At 42.4% G+C, this 17,357-nt stretch overlaps 1 protein-coding gene across 3 annotated transcripts in view; it reads right to left on the minus strand.

The window, feature by feature from the left end:
• SLC38A1 (solute carrier family 38 member 1) overlaps positions 1–17,357 on the minus strand; it is a 76,370-nt gene that overhangs the window by 39,313 nt on the left and 19,700 nt on the right. For 2 of the 3 annotated variants that reach the window (XM_077338648.1, XM_077338649.1), the window contains 3 exons: positions 13,080–13,267; positions 8,969–9,044; positions 6,233–6,348 (listed from right to left, as the gene is read on the minus strand). In XM_077338648.1, coding sequence (XP_077194763.1) covers positions 6,233–6,348; positions 8,969–9,044; positions 13,080–13,198 — 311 coding nt within the window. In that variant the 5' untranslated portion in view covers positions 13,199–13,267. Of the gene's footprint in view, positions 1–6,232; positions 6,349–8,089; positions 8,143–8,968; positions 9,045–13,079; positions 13,268–17,357 lie in introns of those variants that run through there. The other variant, XM_077338650.1, reaches the window with a different exon arrangement.

The raw sequence follows: 17,357 nt of genomic DNA on the forward strand, positions 1-17,357 counted from the left end.
GAGATACTGTAGTTCTCAAAAGACTTTGTTTGACACTTCTTAATGGCTGAGCAAAGTCACACATCAGTTCTTAAAATAATCTAGTTAGAACTACTGAACATGCTTTAATTCAAGCCAGCAGAAGCTTTAGTCAGTATTTGGTTAGGAAGAAATCTCCAGTAGTTGGCATTTAATCACAAGATTCCTCTTAGCAAGCCCCAATTAAGAGTTTCTGCAAAAGAAACAGGAACAAAGTGCCTGGAGTCAGTCTAGGTGGCAAATGACAGTTCAAAAATTTTGTCCTCCCCTGCCCTTAAAGTTTTCACCGGCTGCTGTGAGTAAACCTGGCTATTTCCATGACTTCCAATAAAGTGGTATGAAAAGCTTGCTTGTTGTAGGGATTGCGGTTCAGACAGACTAGTGCCAGTAGCATCTCATGGTGTGGTATGAAAACATTAACACCACTGGCTTTCTTTTTGCAAATTCAAAACATATGCAAGAAATACTGCAGTGCCCAAAACTGTTCTCTGGTTTCATATACTAAACTAGGCTAACAAAGCATCCCTGTTAAAATCCACTATTAAAGCAAACAAAAAAATCTGCAAGCACCATCCTGTGGCAAATATGCCCAGTTTCAGAATTCTCTCTCTTCTATTTATCCATTTATAATTTATTATTATTATTATTATTTAATTTTTAGACTGCCCTTCTCCCAATAGGTCTCAGGGCGGTTTACAACATAAATAGTTAAAACACAATAAAAGGGAGAATAATATGACAATGATAGTGCCATTACATTGATCCATGGCATACAATAGGGGTTGTCAAAATGTTACTCTCTAGTTTGGCCCTTGATCCATACCAGTCTGGCTTCCGTCCTGGCCACGGGGTGGAGACTGCGCTGATCGCCCTGACGGATGATATCCAGTGCCAGCTGGATCGAGGCGGCTCTGCCATACCCGGGTTATTAGATCTGTCGGACGCATTTGATGTGGTCGACCACGAGATATTGGCTCACTGCCTCACCGTAATCGGGATTAGGGGGACCGCGCTGCAATGGCTGGTCTTCTTTCTCCAGAACCGGACGCAGAGGGTTGAGTTATCTGACCCTTGTGGGCTCCCATGTGCGGTTCCACAGGGGGATTATACTCTCCCCTACACTTTTTAACATCTGTATGCGCCCTCTAGCCCAGCTGGTCCAGGGATACGGGCTGGGATGTCACCAATATGAGGATGACACCCCGCTCTACTTCCTAATGGACAGACAGATTCCCCCCCAAATACATTTGCCAGTTGTTTGGAAGCAGTGGCTGGATGGCTCAGGCAGATTCGCCTGAAACTCAACCCCCTCCAAGACAGAGGTCCTGTGGCTGGGGAGAAGAGGGTAGGACCAGGAAGCATGCCTCCCGTGCCTGGATGGGGAGCAATTCACACCTGCACCTGTTGCCAGGAATTTGGGAGTGACCTTTGATGCCTCTCTTTCTATGGAGGCTCAGGTCACTAAAGTAGATCAGACGGCATTTTCCCATCTTCGCCAAGCTAGATTACTAGTGCCCACCAATCCTCAGACCACTTGGCCACAGTGATCCATGCAACAGTCACTTCCAGACTAGACTACTGTAACTCGCTCTACGCAGGCCGGCCCTTGTCCTTGATTCAGAGGTTACAGCTGGTACAAAATGTGGCTTCTAGGGTCCTCACTGGAACATCATGGAGGGCCCATATTCAGCCGGTGCTTCAACATCTGCACTAGTTACCAGTCTGTTTTCGGATCAAGTTCAAGGTTTTGGTAACCTTTAAGGCTATATGAGGTCTGGGTCCTGTTTACCTGTGGGACCGCCTGGTTGCTTATGCCCCCCACAGGGCTCTTCACTCTGTGAGTATGAACTTACTGATAGTCCCGGGTCCTCGGGACGCTCGCCTGGTCTCGACCTGGGCCAGGGCCTTTTCGGTCCTAGCCCCAACCTGGTGGAATGAGCTCCCGGAAGAGCTAAGGGGCCTGCAAAATGGAGCTCTTCCACCAGGCATATGGTTGAGGTAAGGGCATGGTCCTGCTATTCAATCTGGGATCCCCCATGTCTATCGTATCCATCTATTGATCTGTTACCCATGCCCATCAGTAGGACAGTAAGTATGTTGGCCCTGGTCGAGGGGGTGAGTTGCTAGTGGGTTCTTTCATCTGCTGTCTTATTGTTTAATAATGTATTAAGTGCATTATGGGGTTTTTATTGTGTTTTTATGCCTTTACTATGTAAACCACCATGAGCCCAGTTGGGAACAGCAGTATATAAATTCGATAAATAAATGTTCATGGACTACAATTACCATGAGCCCTGCCAGCATGCTGACAGGGGCCCATGGGAATTGTAGTCCATGGACATCTGGAGAAGAACAGTTTGACAACCTCTGCATATAGCTTTCCTCCAACGGCATTCTTCTAGCATTCAGAACCATTCATTGAGTCCACTGAAGACCAAAATTGTTCTGCAGGTATTTCCTGAGGATGTGCAATGCTCATGAGACAGATGCCTTTCACTAAGTGAGAAATGGGAAACTTTACATAATGTGTTGTTTTTGGCCTGTGAAATGGCTCAGCAGCTTGACTAGTATTGGTGAAAAACAGATCATAGCACGGTACAGATGGCATAATGACTTGAGGACATGTCTGGAAAATTTTAATTGGGGAGCAGGAAATGTGGGACAGTGGTCTTGGACTAATTTCTGGGGGACCTAGGTTAGAATTTCCTCTCTGGCAAGGAAACTTGCTGGATGACTTTGGACTAGTCCTACATTCTCAGCCTAAGCTACCTTGTGATGACAAGTTGTAGGAGAGGAGAACAACTAAGATGTTTTAGAACCCAATTCAGGAGAAAGGTGGGGTACAAATAAATACATAGGTTGATCATCATTTGGTGAACATTTACTTCTTTTAAAACTTTTGGAAACTGCAATTTGGTGTGTAGCCATCAGGAAATTACTATATTTATGGGGGGGGGGGGGGAAACTATGACAAAACTTACCTTCTGATTTACACAGATCAAGCAGCTGCTAAAGGCACAAAGCAGGCCAAGATGACTTTTTTTACTGGTTGGTTAGCAACTAAAGCTCACCTCCAGTTAAGTGTTTTTTATTTTGAAGGAGCAAATACCCCCTTCCCTCTAATCTCTACTACATATGGTTGGGGCAATTTTGACTCTTCACATAAAAAGCCTCTACCCCACTGCCATGCTTAGTAGTGGAATAAATTTCCCCTTGTCTTCCCACTTCTGACCCTGATAAGAATACTTTCTCTTTGGTGCTTACCCTGGAGCTGCTTGCTCTGCAGCCATGTTTCCTGAGGATCACCTGCTTCTATGTCTTGAATTGCAGAGGTCTATCTAAGAGGGTTTGACTAGCCCATTTATTTCCTAAAACAGTTTTAGGGGACAAAGAGACCACGCACAGGGAGCCTTCGCCAACTTTTCTTGCTTTGCTCTTCTGACTTCCCTTCAGCTGAGTGGTTTTGGGCAGACATGACTGAAAGGGTGCAATTAGGAAAAAATGACGTATATGAGGCAGGAGAACATAGGAAGCCCTCTCTCCCTCCACCGCCTAAGCTTAGGAAATGGCAAGAAGAGGTTTTTATGCTTTATTTTTCTATACTTCTCTTTACAACAGGCTCCCTGCCAGACAGGTGGGGTTGAGAGAGTTCTCAGAGAACTGTAACTAGCCCAAGGTCACCCAACAGGCTTTATTTGGAAGAATAGGGAGTCAAACCTGCTTCTCCACATTAGAGTTCACCACACTTAATCATTACACCAGGGACAGAAAGATTAAGTTGTTTAAGTGGGAGAGCAGCAGCAAATACATTTCCTGGCAGTTGTTCTGCACTTCACTCTGCGCTACCACATTTTAAGTGGCCTACCACCACTAGCTTTGGATCAGTGCATTTCTCACTCACACAAAACCTGGGTTTTTATAAAAACAAGAACACTTCTTCATAACAGAAAATGTTCAAAGTAGCCTTGGTTTCACTGGGAAGTGGGGAAAGGGAGCAAAGCACACTACATCTTAAATAGGTCCGATAATTCACAGCACTTTAGCATACTAAGCTTAGAATCCTTTCCCAAATTCTCTGAGACCTGCACATCATGCAGATTTATTCTGTGATTCCAGAGGTGAGATCACAGTTTAAATTAACAAGCTCTTTGAAAAATTCATTGCATTTCATCTATGGTAATGTAAGAGCCAAGATCCACAGTACGATATTTAAACAGCTAGACTTGAGAAACAAAGATTTTTAGTTATCGTGTACAACAAAACAAAACACCCTTCCGGGCTACATAGCGGTGTAAAGGGTTATCCTTGAGCCTAAAGCAGTTAGTTCTTCGTGATACCCAAAGTTCTCATTGGATACTTAGCAACAAATCTATGTATTAAGTCATCAATTCAAGGCCAAACTTCTTGTTTAACTTGCTTCACATGTAAGACATCAATCCAAAGTTGCAGCACAAGATCCACAGTTCTGAATGGGGATGCAGTTCAATGTGGTTTGTTCACATGCTGGCTCTTCCTATTATGTAAGCTTACTGACCAGCGAGTTCCACCAAGATCAATTGGACTTAACTTGATAAATAACTATGCAGAAAATTGCAGAGCCTCTCTTTCTCCCTGTGCATTCATATTACGTGGAATGTAAACAGCTTGAAAAATATCATCCATTAAAAATATAAGAAATACCTCCTTCTGGAGTTTCAGCTATTTTTGTGCCTTTTTGTGTGTATTTGTGTGGCATTGGTCCATTTTTAATCTATAAAATGTGCCCAGTTTACAAAAGACCTCCTTTTCTGAGAAGCTAAAGAACTGTGCCTCAAAAAGGGTTGTTCTTTTTTAGGCTGTGAAGTCACTGGCATGTTCTTTTTCACTCTTTGGCACTTCTGAAAGACTGAAACAGTCAGTGCTTTAAACACATACAGAAATTTAATCATAAATATGCCTTCATGCAATTTAACCTTCTGTTTCTAATGGAGGACCACTGAAGAACCAAGATATTTCAGTTCAGAAATGGGCTTTTAAAAATGAATTGGGACATACCATCTTCTCAGGTATTCTTAGGGATTGGCTACCAAAATGCCAGTAATGGGGGTTGAGGATAATACAGCATTCATTGTAAGGACAACAGATTAGAATATACTGGTCAAACTGGAACACTGATTAAAAGGTCCTGCACAAAGACAAAATCCCCTTACAAAAATCTGAGAACTCCCTGTTTGGATTCTTTCTGACACCAGGAAGCTACCATATTTCATTCACTATGTTCTACAGAATCTTCAAGAGGTTTATATTATATGTTTTATAAATAAACAAGTCCCACCAAACACTATGGTTAAATAATGGACCCTACATATAGCGGGATAAAACTCCATATGTCAGTATTGCAAACTATGAAGTCTGTTCGAAGAATACTTTCTTAGAAGCAAGGTAAAAGTAGACAGCTCTTGTTTTTCTTATGACTCACAAGCCTGAAACTACTGGCTCAGAATTAGATGATCCACTTTACGGATTTCACTCTCAGAAGTGCCCTATTTTTAAATGGAGTGCTTTAATGTATTACCACACGAATCTCATTTTCTAAGAGTAGATGGCCACAGGATTCTGTCAGAACTGTGTCATTTAGCAGCATGTTCTAATCATTAGTTCAACAGGCATACATGCTAGTCACCCTTCTTAGAATTATGTTTATGGTTATAATTTAATAACTGAAAAATAAAGGATGAAAATTCTAGACTTAAAGTGTGTTCATACAGATATTTCCAGTGATACCTCATTGTGCCTGGTGTTATCAAAATATAGGAAGATGCACCAAAGCAAGGAAAATGCCCCATAGCTTCATTTTCTTTACCATATGTAATGACTCACAGGATCAAACTGTAGAAGTACTATAGAATCTACTATGTAAAAATATAGAGAAAAAGTCTAGGTGTCAACATTCGGCTGTCTGTTGACAAATTATAATGAATGCACATACATTCTGCATGTTTTGTAAGAAAGAGCCAGTGCATTCACATCACAATTTAAACAAGAGATCAATAAATGAGGAGTGTAAATCATGCACTCTGTTGTACATGCATTAAATGTAACATGAGAATTATTCAGTGCACATATAAAGGAAAATCCGGGATACACTATGCACAGATCGTATATGTATTCACTGTAACTTGTGAACAGGGTTTTTGTCAACGTGAAAGAGACACCATCCACATATACTACTTACAAAAAGAGCACAATTCCTGTGTTGGCCAACGCAAAGGCAAGTCCTAATATCCCACTGCCCATGATGGCATTGCTGAGATTGAAGACAGACATTCCCAATGAAGTTGTGCCTGGAATCTGTAAAGATTGAACAAAAGGCATCCTTCATTTAAGCTCACAGAATATTTTCAATCACAGGTTTTATTTATTTACTAGTATCAAAGCCCATTTTTAAAAAAATGGGCTTTGAAAGGGGTGGCAGGCAGGAGGGCGTGAGAGGGTGGCCGTGGGTCCCTTTGGCCTGCAAAGCAGGCTAAAGGGAATGGAAAGCCCCCCCTTCCCGCTGGTGGTGCTGCCACGGGAGGCTCCCTTTGGCCCGGCAAATGCTCTTGCTGCAGCTAAAGGGAGTGGGAAGCTCCCCCCCAAGTGGCGGCGACAGGGCTTTGTGGCCTGCAGGGAGGCTGCAAACTCCTCCCCCATTCCTTCCCAGCAGGAACGTACCCGCGGGCCACAAAGCCCAGTCACTGCCTCTCTCCTCGTGGGTGACAATGGAGGCCACAGCCGCAATGCTTCAAGCAGGCAAGGAGGGAGGGTGGGAGCTGGAGGGGGAGGGCCAATCAGGGTGGACCTGGACGGACAGGGCCCTGGACAGTTTCCTCCCAGGAGGCTGTTTCCCAAATATATAAGGGAGCAAAATAGTGTTAAGGATTACTTAGATTTATATACTGTCACTCCCTGCAAGCTGGTTCATGGCAGTTCACAATAAAACATAATATAAAACATCAATTTTAAAAGATCCCACAATACAATCATTAATACCCTAAAATATACAATTCAATAGCAGTAATCTACTCATAGCCATGATATCTAGTATGGTTACAGGCATTATGCTCTTGACAGAAAACCAGGGCTTCAGCCAGACCTCAACCAAACGCCTGGCAGAAGAGCTCTGTTTTGCAGGCTCTGTGAAACCTTGAAAGCTCTGTCAGAGCCTGCAGCTCTTCAGGGTGCTCATTCCACCAGGTAGGGGCCAGAACCGAAAAAAACCTGGCCCTGGTCAAGGCCAGGCATGCTTCCCAGAGCCCCGGGACCATCAGCAGATTCATACCCACAGAGTAAAGCCCTCTGCGGGGGACATAAGGAGGCAAGTGGTCCCTCATGTAAGTAGGGCTCAAGCCACGTATAGCCTTAAAGGTCAAAACCAATATCTTGAACTTTATCCAGAAGCAAACTGGAAACCAATGCAGCTGGCCTCAGTAGAGGCTGGACATGAGCACTCCAAGATTACTTAGTGAGGACTCGTGCAGTCGTATTCTGTACCAGTTGCATTTTCCGGGTCAAAGAAAAGGGTAGGTCCATATACAGTGAGCTGCAGAAGTCTAACCTGGAAGTGATCATTGCAGGGATCACAGTAGCCAGTTGTTTTGAGAACAGGTAGGGTGGTAGTAGCCGTGCCTGGTGTAGATGGACTGTCTTGGTGACCTGAGCCTCCAACGATAGTGAGGCATCGAAGATCACTCCCAAATTCCTGGCCTAGAGGTGCAGATGTTAGTTGCACCCCATAGAGGCAGGGAAGACGCACTTCCTGATCCTGCCCCCTTCAGCCCAGCCACAGGACCTCTGTTTTGGAGGGGTTGAGCTTCAGGGACTCTTCCTGATCCACCCAGCCACTGCTTCCAAACAACTTCCAAACAACCTGTGGTCCTCCAGATGTCCATGGACTACAATTCCCATGAGCCCCTGCCAGCAAACACGTGTAGGGGCTCATGGGATATGTAGTCCATGAACATCTGGAGGACCACAGGTTGACTACCCCTGGTGTACACAACATGGAGCTCTTCCACAAATACAAGCTTCTTCCTTCCATGCTGCTACTTACCACCCCATGGGATTTTGGCTGTCATGCTGCTGCTGGCCTTTCAACTGTTCAGTCTTTTAAAAAGAAAAAGGTTTTATGGCTTTGTATTATTGCAAAAAAAAAAAAAAAAAAGCTGAAGAGGTTTTACTTTTCAAGTAATGGATCCTTCCACTCTTGAATATCTTACTCTGACATTCTGTCCAAGTAACCATCTCACGGAGACATGGGATTGCCACTGATAGCAGCATGGTCTTTTAAGTGGTTGCCCTAAAGTTGTACATATCACTCTCCCAGGAAGCTCAACTGTCTTCTGCATTTGCCTCACTTCCAAGAAGGTGAAGAAGATATATATTTTTTTTATTCTGCTGGGCCCTGAAGAATGCAACAAATATTCTATGGATGTGTGGGTGGTTATTTTTCCTGCTGTTTGTTTCGATGTAGCTTTAATTCTGACAGGGTTTATTTTGTGATGATGAAAGGCAGTGGTAGAAAAGGTGCAAACAAACAAATCAACAGAAAGAAACAGCTTCAGTGAAAATTCTAGTAATAAGCTGTCCTTTGAATTTAAATAAATGCCACATATCCTACCTGTGAAGAAGACCATTGCACATGAAAACTAGATTTAAGGAGAAGGCCTATAAATGAAGGAAGAGAAGGGCATCCTGAGGACACATCTGCCACTTGTGCAAGATCTGGGTTGAGCTTCTGTTTCCCTTCATGTTGCCAAGCATGGGCAAAGCCTCTTGGTCCATCACCTGTGGCAGTTAATGCACCATGACAACAGATCCTACTGTACTGTTTGTGTCTATTTGAACTGTACATTTGTGGGGGTTTTTAAATCTACTTTGGGTCCCCAGTGAGGAAAAAAGTAGGTTATGAATAAGTAAAAGGAGAACCTACATATTCGTCACATTTCTTCTTCTCCAAATGGCTGTTGGTTAAGCTTCTTCTGCTTTCACGATCAGAAATGAACTTGCTGAAAAGGACAAGAAATAGCATTTATGATATTTTGACCTGTAATTGTTTTATTTAGTTTTACACTTGTTCAATATTGGGGCTTACCGTTCATTACAGAAGGAGGCAGAATGAATGTATGAAATGATGCAAATGTGGGACGAGATAGCATCCAAGAAAAGACTACAGAAAAATAGTCAAAATAAACTATTGTCTGAAATAACAGCTCACAGATATGCCATTGTAAAGAACCAGCTCTCTCATTGCAGTTATACAAGAAAGCACTTCCCAAAGTAATTTCTGAATGTGACTATCTAAAATTTATGACTTGGCAAGGTTTCTTTGGGTAATCCCAAGTCACAGTAAAAAGTGAAGGAAAATAAACCAAAGCACTTAGAAGCCTTTTTTATTTTAGTAGGGGTAAATATTTTTTCGTTGAGACCAATGGGACAAGTGATTTAAGCACCATAGTAAATACAACCTGTCTACATGTTGCCTCACCACATGGGGAGGAACATCAGGCACTACACTAGTGGGCTGGCCCCACCCCCACTTCCGTGCATTTGTCTGCCTGGAGCAAATATGCAAAGGGGGTTCCCACATGATTCCCCGTCCCCATGATCAGCAACAATCAGAAAGCAGTGCTGCTGATTACAGGAAGGGGGTGTATGCACTGGCACATTCACACTGGGCAGATGATGTGGCAGTCATAGGGAGGCGTGTCTGTGGTCCCTCCCTGCACTCTGAGTCAATGCATAGATGGGTTGTCTTCACAGGACTTTTGCCAAAAGAAGTCAATGGATACAACTAGGCAGAAACGAGTCATGGGATCCAATGTAGTCTTTCTAAAACAGTGAATTCTTCAGGCTGCTAAAACTAAGTCATATCATAGTATGAAAGACATCACAAGCCTACAATTCCTCCAGTAAACGAAACAGAAGTACTCATATAGTTGATGTGAGCTGCACACTTTCTATCTGAGGTAACGGTAATCCAAATAAAGATTTGACCTATTTAGCTTTTACTTGGCTTGCCTCAAATGCAATAAATAGCATGACACCTCTTGGGACTACTCCAACCTGCAGGTGGAGGAATGGATGCTGAATGCTCTTCTCTCTATTTTTTTAGTAGCCTGATTATGGGTGAAACGCTTGCTTATTAAGGTAAAGGCTAGTCTTTATCCCTTCTTCTTAATGTTCTAACTTTGTATGGGAAGAGATTTTTTTTGCAATTTTGGAACATTCCAGTGTGAGCGCACTCCAATAAAACAGGGGAAGGACCATGATAGAGTGAGAGCACATGCAGAAGGTCCCAGGTTCAATCACTCGGGCAGAACAGAAGGTGATCTCTGAACAAGTATGCTAAGCTTCGTGTCAAGCAGGGAATGGGGTTTGGCTGTATAAGAGCATGAAATGGGCTTAATGATCTGTTATATTATATTAAACATATTAAAACATATTAAAACATCACATAATCAGCAACACGAGGTGCAGCTAATGTGGCAAAGTAGTCTGAGGATGTGGGTGGCCTAGGCTTGAATCCACAGGGTGCTTTACTTTCAGCCAATCATTCAGCCTAGCCCACCTCACCAACTTGTTGTTGTGAAGATAAGGTAAAAGGGGAAAGAAAAGTGCTGTTTTTTAGTTCCCCACTGGGGAGCAAAAGTGGGGTACAGGTGAAAAATAATTCTAATTAAAAATGTTGTGCAACATGAATCCTGGCTGCATTTCCCTCCATCCAGAACTGAAGAACTTTTGATACGACAACAGGGTATCTGTGAACTGAGCATCTGTGAAGCTCTCAGATAGAAAATTTGGCATGTGTGGGAAAGGGGTTTGAACTTTTTCACACTGTTTCCCTTACAGAAGAAACCTCCGGCTCCTGAATATATTTTTTCCATTTGTCAAAAAAGCAATTGGGGTGGAACAGAGATTGTAAAAAAGTAAAAAGGAAAAAATAAGTTATCCCCCTTATCCTGGGCTGCTGCTTCATGTTCAAATACTTTGGCTATCTGCATGCAGCCACAAATCTCCTGATGTTATTTCTAGTTAGGTCCAGTGAAAAATATATTAGCATGTATTCATTTATTTTTATTTATTTTTTCGATTTATTCCCTGCCACTCCCAAAATGGTTTGTAGCAGGTTACAACATCCAATAAAACCCCCATAAAACCCCATTAAAAAGGACAACACTCATAGTACAAAACCGGCAAGATGGTGATAATGACTCTATAAAAAACCTCCCCCATCCCCCACGCAACCACTGTCTCTGGAGGGATGGAAGGAGGGGTCGAGATCTGAGACTGATTGCTGGCTGACCAGGAGGGGAGAGGGACTTGAACTTCTTCACTGCCCTGGCCTCAACCATAGACCTGGTGAAGAACTCCATTAGTGAGTCATCAATGGTCACACCCAGATTCCTGGCCTGGGGCGCAGTTGTCAGTTGCATCCCAGCCAGGGTGGGTAAGTGCATTTCCTGGCCCATCCCCCTACCTCCCAGCCACAGGACATCCGTCTTGGAGGGGTTGAGTTTCAGACAACTCTGCTCAAGCCATTCAGTTACTGCTTCCAAACATCTGGCGAATGATTCGGGGGTGGGGGGTGGGAATCCGGGCCGTCCATAAAGAGAAAGAGCTGGGTGTAATCCGCATACTGGTGACAACCATGCCCAAAACTTCATACCAGCTGGGCCAGAGGGTGCATGAAGATCTTGAATAATGTGGGGGAGAGAACTGCGCCCTGAGGAACTCCACATGGGAGTTGGTGGGTACACAACAACTCTTCCCCCATGGCAACCCTCTGGGTCCGGTTATGGAGAAAGGAGCATATCCAGCTGAGAGCTGTGCCCCGTATTCCCATCTCAGTGGGCCAGCAGTTCATGGTCAACCACATCAAAAATGGCTGACAGATCTAAGAGAACAAGCACGGCCGATCTGCCCCAATCCGGCTGGCGACGGAGATCATCCAGCAGTGCGACCAGCACTGTCTCCACCCCGTGGAAGCCAGAATTATATAGATCAAGGGCCAAAGTTTCCTCCAAGAATGTCAGGAACTAATCCGCTGCAGCCCTTTCAACTACCTTACCCGGGAATGCCAAATGTGAAACTGGGCGGTAGCTAGCTGGGTCCCACAGGTCCAGTGATGGTTTTTTGAAGAGAGGTTAAACCACTATTTTGGATCTAGTTCAGAAGTGACATAGATCTGGATCTCATAGATTCATTCCATAAGAAGGTACTTCCTCTGACCAAAGGGCCTTCCCCAGATATGAAAGGCTCTTCCAAACAGCCTGCTGCTCCACTAGCAGAATGGATTCATGTTTTCATCACACTGTCAGTACTCTTGTAATTGTAGTATATTCAAATGCTCCAGCCCTCTGAAGCTAGATAGCTATGAATGTCTGGATTATCCCACCCTACCCTCAGATACCTCAGGCATCAAAGTTTACATCATGGGTTGCATCTTATTAAAATCTTTTCTGAAGGAACTTCCATTCATGGATCAAGGTATTTCCAGTTTTCCTCTTCTGCTGCAGCCCAAAATGAAGAAGTATGCTGGTACAGGAAAGTTTATACCTTGAATAATTTTGCATTGGTCATAAGGGTGCCTCTGAACTCAGTCCCCATAAATGATGGTCCTGGGGGGACAAGGACCCCCCCAGAAATAGCTCAACAGTGGAGTCAGCCAAAGGGTGAGGGAATTAGCATAAATATCTCCCCTTACATCAGTGGAAATTTTCTGTGGTCTAAATATTTTCCAGATGTCTAAAGTTGTTATTTGATTTGACTTTGTGTTTTGAATGACCAGTCATTTTTAAATGCTGACTTTTTGGGTACAAAGCACATTTGTACATATGTATTAAGCATATTGGCTTTTTAATTAGTAGTATATGCATCTTGCACTGAAACCTCTGACGCCCTATACAGGAGAAGTATGAAATCCAACTTACATCTTCAAATGAGGCATTACTCAGACATGAATAATTCATCAGTTCAGAAATGCTGTTTATAAACCAGTGCCCTTTGACATGGTAGAATTGGAGCTGTGGAAAAGTACTCACCTATTCATCTGGCCATTTTCTACTTCTGTGAAATCATTGGAATCATTGCTGATGTTGTCATCCTCTGGGACCGTCATGTTCTGCAACTCAGTTAATTCTAGTCCTGTTTTGAATGGCATCTTAAGAAAAATGTCCTGAAGTTTGCTTAGTCCTTGAGGATTTGTACCAGCCACAAAGCCAGGGACAACCTGAAAAAGGGAAGTGGGGGGAGTAGAAGAAAATTAGAGGTCACCAAGAATAATTTTAAATTATAGATATTTTGGAATTAGGTACTTCAGCTGCTAAACTGAATGGTCTAAATGTATAACTTTCTGCAATCTGTACAGAAATGATGACAGAGTTTCAAATAACAGATTAAATCAAAAATTTATTGTCATGTACTTTCTATTTAGGCATTCTCCATTGTGTATAATTTGTATTATAATATTCAACATCTCCATAATCCATAATCATGTAATACCTTTTCTTATAACACCCTCTCCAGAGATATAGGGTGGAACTTTTCAATTTCTAAAGATAAATCATTGTACAGAATTCATGGCATTAATAGATGCTGTAAGCAGTACAATGCCCTTGGTAGTTTGTAATTAAGTGCCTTTTCTCCTTATCACAAACTACTAGAACTTGAGGGCATCCAGTGAGGTTGACAGGCAGTAGATTCCAGACAAACAAAAGGAAATTCTCCTTTACTCAACTCATGATTAAAATATGGAATTCGTTGCCAGAGAATATGGTTATGGCTACAGGTTTAGGGAGCTTTAAAGGGATTAGACAGACTCATGGAAGGTAGGCCTACTTATCACTGGCTTCTAGAAATGGTGACTAAAGGGAAACGCCACATTTAGAGAAGTTTAACTTCTGATTACCAGAGGAAATCATTGACTTCATGCTGCTTTTGGCCCTCCTGACCACTGTGTGAGGCAGGATTGTGGATTAGATGTCATTGTTCAAAATTAGGAATGCACAATCCTTATCCATAGGTACTTCTATACAGTTCATTGGCTTCTAGACTATATTAAATGAAAAATAAAACACAAGTTTTAAGGTAAATTGAACCTCCTCCTCCTAAACGTCCTGTAATTCTCAAAAATTAAACTACCTAAAATATTAAAAACAGAGCTAAAATTATAAACCACTTTCAAGTGAAATAGAAGGCGGGGAATCCACAGTAATAATTGGCCTTATGGCCACCGTTGTATTTGGCAACTGTCATGGTGACATCTCTGTCATTACTTGACAGAAGATTAAACAAATTAAAGTCTCTGGAATGACTGGGGAAGGACACTAACGGGAGTAATCAAATATGCTCTCAACTCTGCACAGCCTACAAGAAAAAATTGTTGAATAGTTTCTGAATATTGATGGTCATAAGGACAAAACTTTTGCTCATGTGGGTTATTAGAGAAGTTTCCAAATAGTTCTGCAATTGGCAAAGCTTTGAATCTAGCCAGAGAGAAATAATAGTGGTAAACTGGAATTAATCATAGATTCATAAAATAATAGAGTTGGAAGGGACCTCATGCATCATCTAATCCAACCCCCTGCACTATGCAGGACACTCACAATCCTATCGCTCCACAATCCATCCACTGTAACCTGCCATCCCTTTGCCTTCACAGAATCAGCCTCTCCATCAGATGGCTATCCAGCCTCTGTTTAAAGATTTCCAAAGATGGAGAAACCACCAGCTCCTGAGGAAGCCTGTTCCACTGAGAAACCGCTCTGTCAGGAACTTCTTCCGGATGTTTAGATGGAATTTCTTTTGAATTAATTTCATCCCATTCGTTCTGGTCCGTCCCCCTGGGGCAAGAGAGAACAATTCTGCTCCATTCTCCATATGGCACCCTTTTAAATACTTGAAAATGGTTATCAGATCCCTTCTCAGTCGCCTCCTCTCTAGGCTAAACAGACCAAGCTCCCCCAACTTTTCTTCATACATCTTGGTCTCCAAACCCCTCACCATCTTTGTTGCCCTCCTCTGGACACGTTCTAGTTTGTCAACATTCCTCTTCAACTGTGGTGTCCAAAACTGAACACAGTACTCCAAGTGAGGCTGAAGCAGAGCAGAGTAAAGCGGTACCATCACCTCGTGATCTGGACACAATACTTCATTTGATACAGCCCAAAATCCCATTCGCCTTTTTAGCCACTGAGTCAGACTGCTGACTCATGTTCAATGTATGGTCTACTAAGACTCCTAGATCCTTTTTGCACATGCTACTGCCAAGACAAGTCTCCCCCATCTTATATTGGTGTATTTGGTTTTTCCTACCTAAATGCAGAACGTTACATTTGTCCCTATTGAACTTCATTTTATTCCGTTTAGCCCACTTCTCTAGCCTATCAAGATCATCCTGTATTCTGTTGCTATCTTCAGTTGTGTTTGCTACCCCTCCCAGTTTAGTATAATCTGCAAATTTAATAAGTATCCCCTCTAATCCCTCAACAACACAGTATTCCAGGTGCCGTGTGCAGTTCTGGAGGCCTCACTTCAAGAAGGACGTGGATAAAATTGAAAGGGTACAGAGGAGAGTGACGAGGATGATCTGGAGCCAAGGGACCAAGCCCAATGAAGATAGGTTGAGGGACTTGGGAATGTTCAGATAAGGTTGGTCTGACATGATTTGTTTTTGTGAAACCCATGCTGAGTCTTAGAAATCACAGCTCTCAGTTCCAGCTGCTCAAGGACCGAGTGCTTGAGTATTTCTTCCAAAATTTTGCCAGCTACAGATGTCAAGCTGACGGGTCGATAATTACCTGGATCCTCCTTTTTCCCTTTCTCGAAGATGGGGACAACATTTGCCTGCCTCCAATTGTCTGGCACCACACCTGTTCTCCCAAAAGTGTCAAAAATAATGGACAGAGGTTCAAAGATGACATCTGCAACTTCTTTTAGTACCCTTGGATGCAGTTCATCTGGCCCAGAAGACTTTGTTTCATTTAAAGAAACTAGGTGTTTGTGGACTGCTCCAACAGTGATCCTAGGCCACCATTCCCGCCCCCCGTGTTGTGTTATGTTTTGCCACATTGATCACTATTTCCCTCACAAGAGAAGACTGAGGAGAAATAGGAGTTAAGCAGTTCAGCCCTCTCTTTGTCATCTGTTATAATTTCACTTTCTTGTCCTTGCAATGGTTCTATGGTGTACCTATTCTTTTTCTTGCTTGAAATATAACTAAGAAGCCTTTTTTGTTATGCTTAGCATTCCTTGCTAGCCTAAGCTCATATTGAGCTTTAGCTTTTCTAACACCCCCTCTACAATTATTGGTTATTTGTTTATACTCATCCTTGGTGATAAGGCCTTCCTTCCATTTCCTAAATGACTGTTTTTTATTCCTCAAATCTTTTGACAACTGCTTATGGAGCCAACTTGGCTTCCTTAGCTCCTTCTATCTTTTCTTCTCAAGGGAATAGTTTGTGATTGAGCCTTCAGTATTTCACTTTTAAGAAACTCCCGGTTGGTAAGGGAAGTGAAGTAATTGCTGCAAATGAAAAGGAACAAGGATAAAAAAATGAAAGCAAGAGGGGAAAATATGCTCAGCATCAGGAATACACAGCCTTGGGCTAGTTAATATTTCTTAGTATTAGCTTTTCATCTGCTACAGGGTAGATTAGTAACTGGCACCACAGGATTATAAAATAAAGATTTTAAAGTATTTCATAAAGTTCTATATAAACCACTTATCTACACATCCAGTACTACCCACTACCAAACAAAAAACAAGGAAGAAACAAACATTCAAATACTTCCCAGAATATATTTCTACTCAGTTCCACTCAGAAGCTCCTATTAAATGATTGAAAACACATTAAAAAACCACTAATTAACATTAGCAAACAATGATGAAAAGGAAGGAATTGCAAATTTGGGAAAGAGCCTTTGAACTAAATTAAAAATAACTTTTCAGAATAAGTGGCAACTATTTAAATGAGAGATCATTTACAAAAAGAGATACACCCGCAAACTAAATCTATCCTTCTGTGTATTTGAAGTGATGCAATAAAGAATGGACTGGGGGTGGGGATGCAAAAAGCTATTGTGGATTTTTACAGGCAGAGTTTTCCATTATAGAAAAAATATTTCATTGTATATATTTTATTGTACTAGATAAATTTTACAGCTTTCACAAACTTTCGTTACCTGAAGTCACCCAATTTCTTTGGGTGGGATCTAATCAACTTTTGAAAAGAGGAGGGGTCCCATTTGACCACCCCCAAAAGCTATACTTGGGGTTATAGGACCTGTATGGTCAAAAACCATGTGGGACAGAGGCTGTA

Source organism: Paroedura picta, chromosome 5 (assembly GCF_049243985.1).
Source record: "Paroedura picta isolate Pp20150507F chromosome 5, Ppicta_v3.0, whole genome shotgun sequence".
In the NCBI taxonomy this organism is placed as follows: domain Eukaryota; kingdom Metazoa; phylum Chordata; class Lepidosauria; order Squamata; family Gekkonidae; genus Paroedura; species Paroedura picta.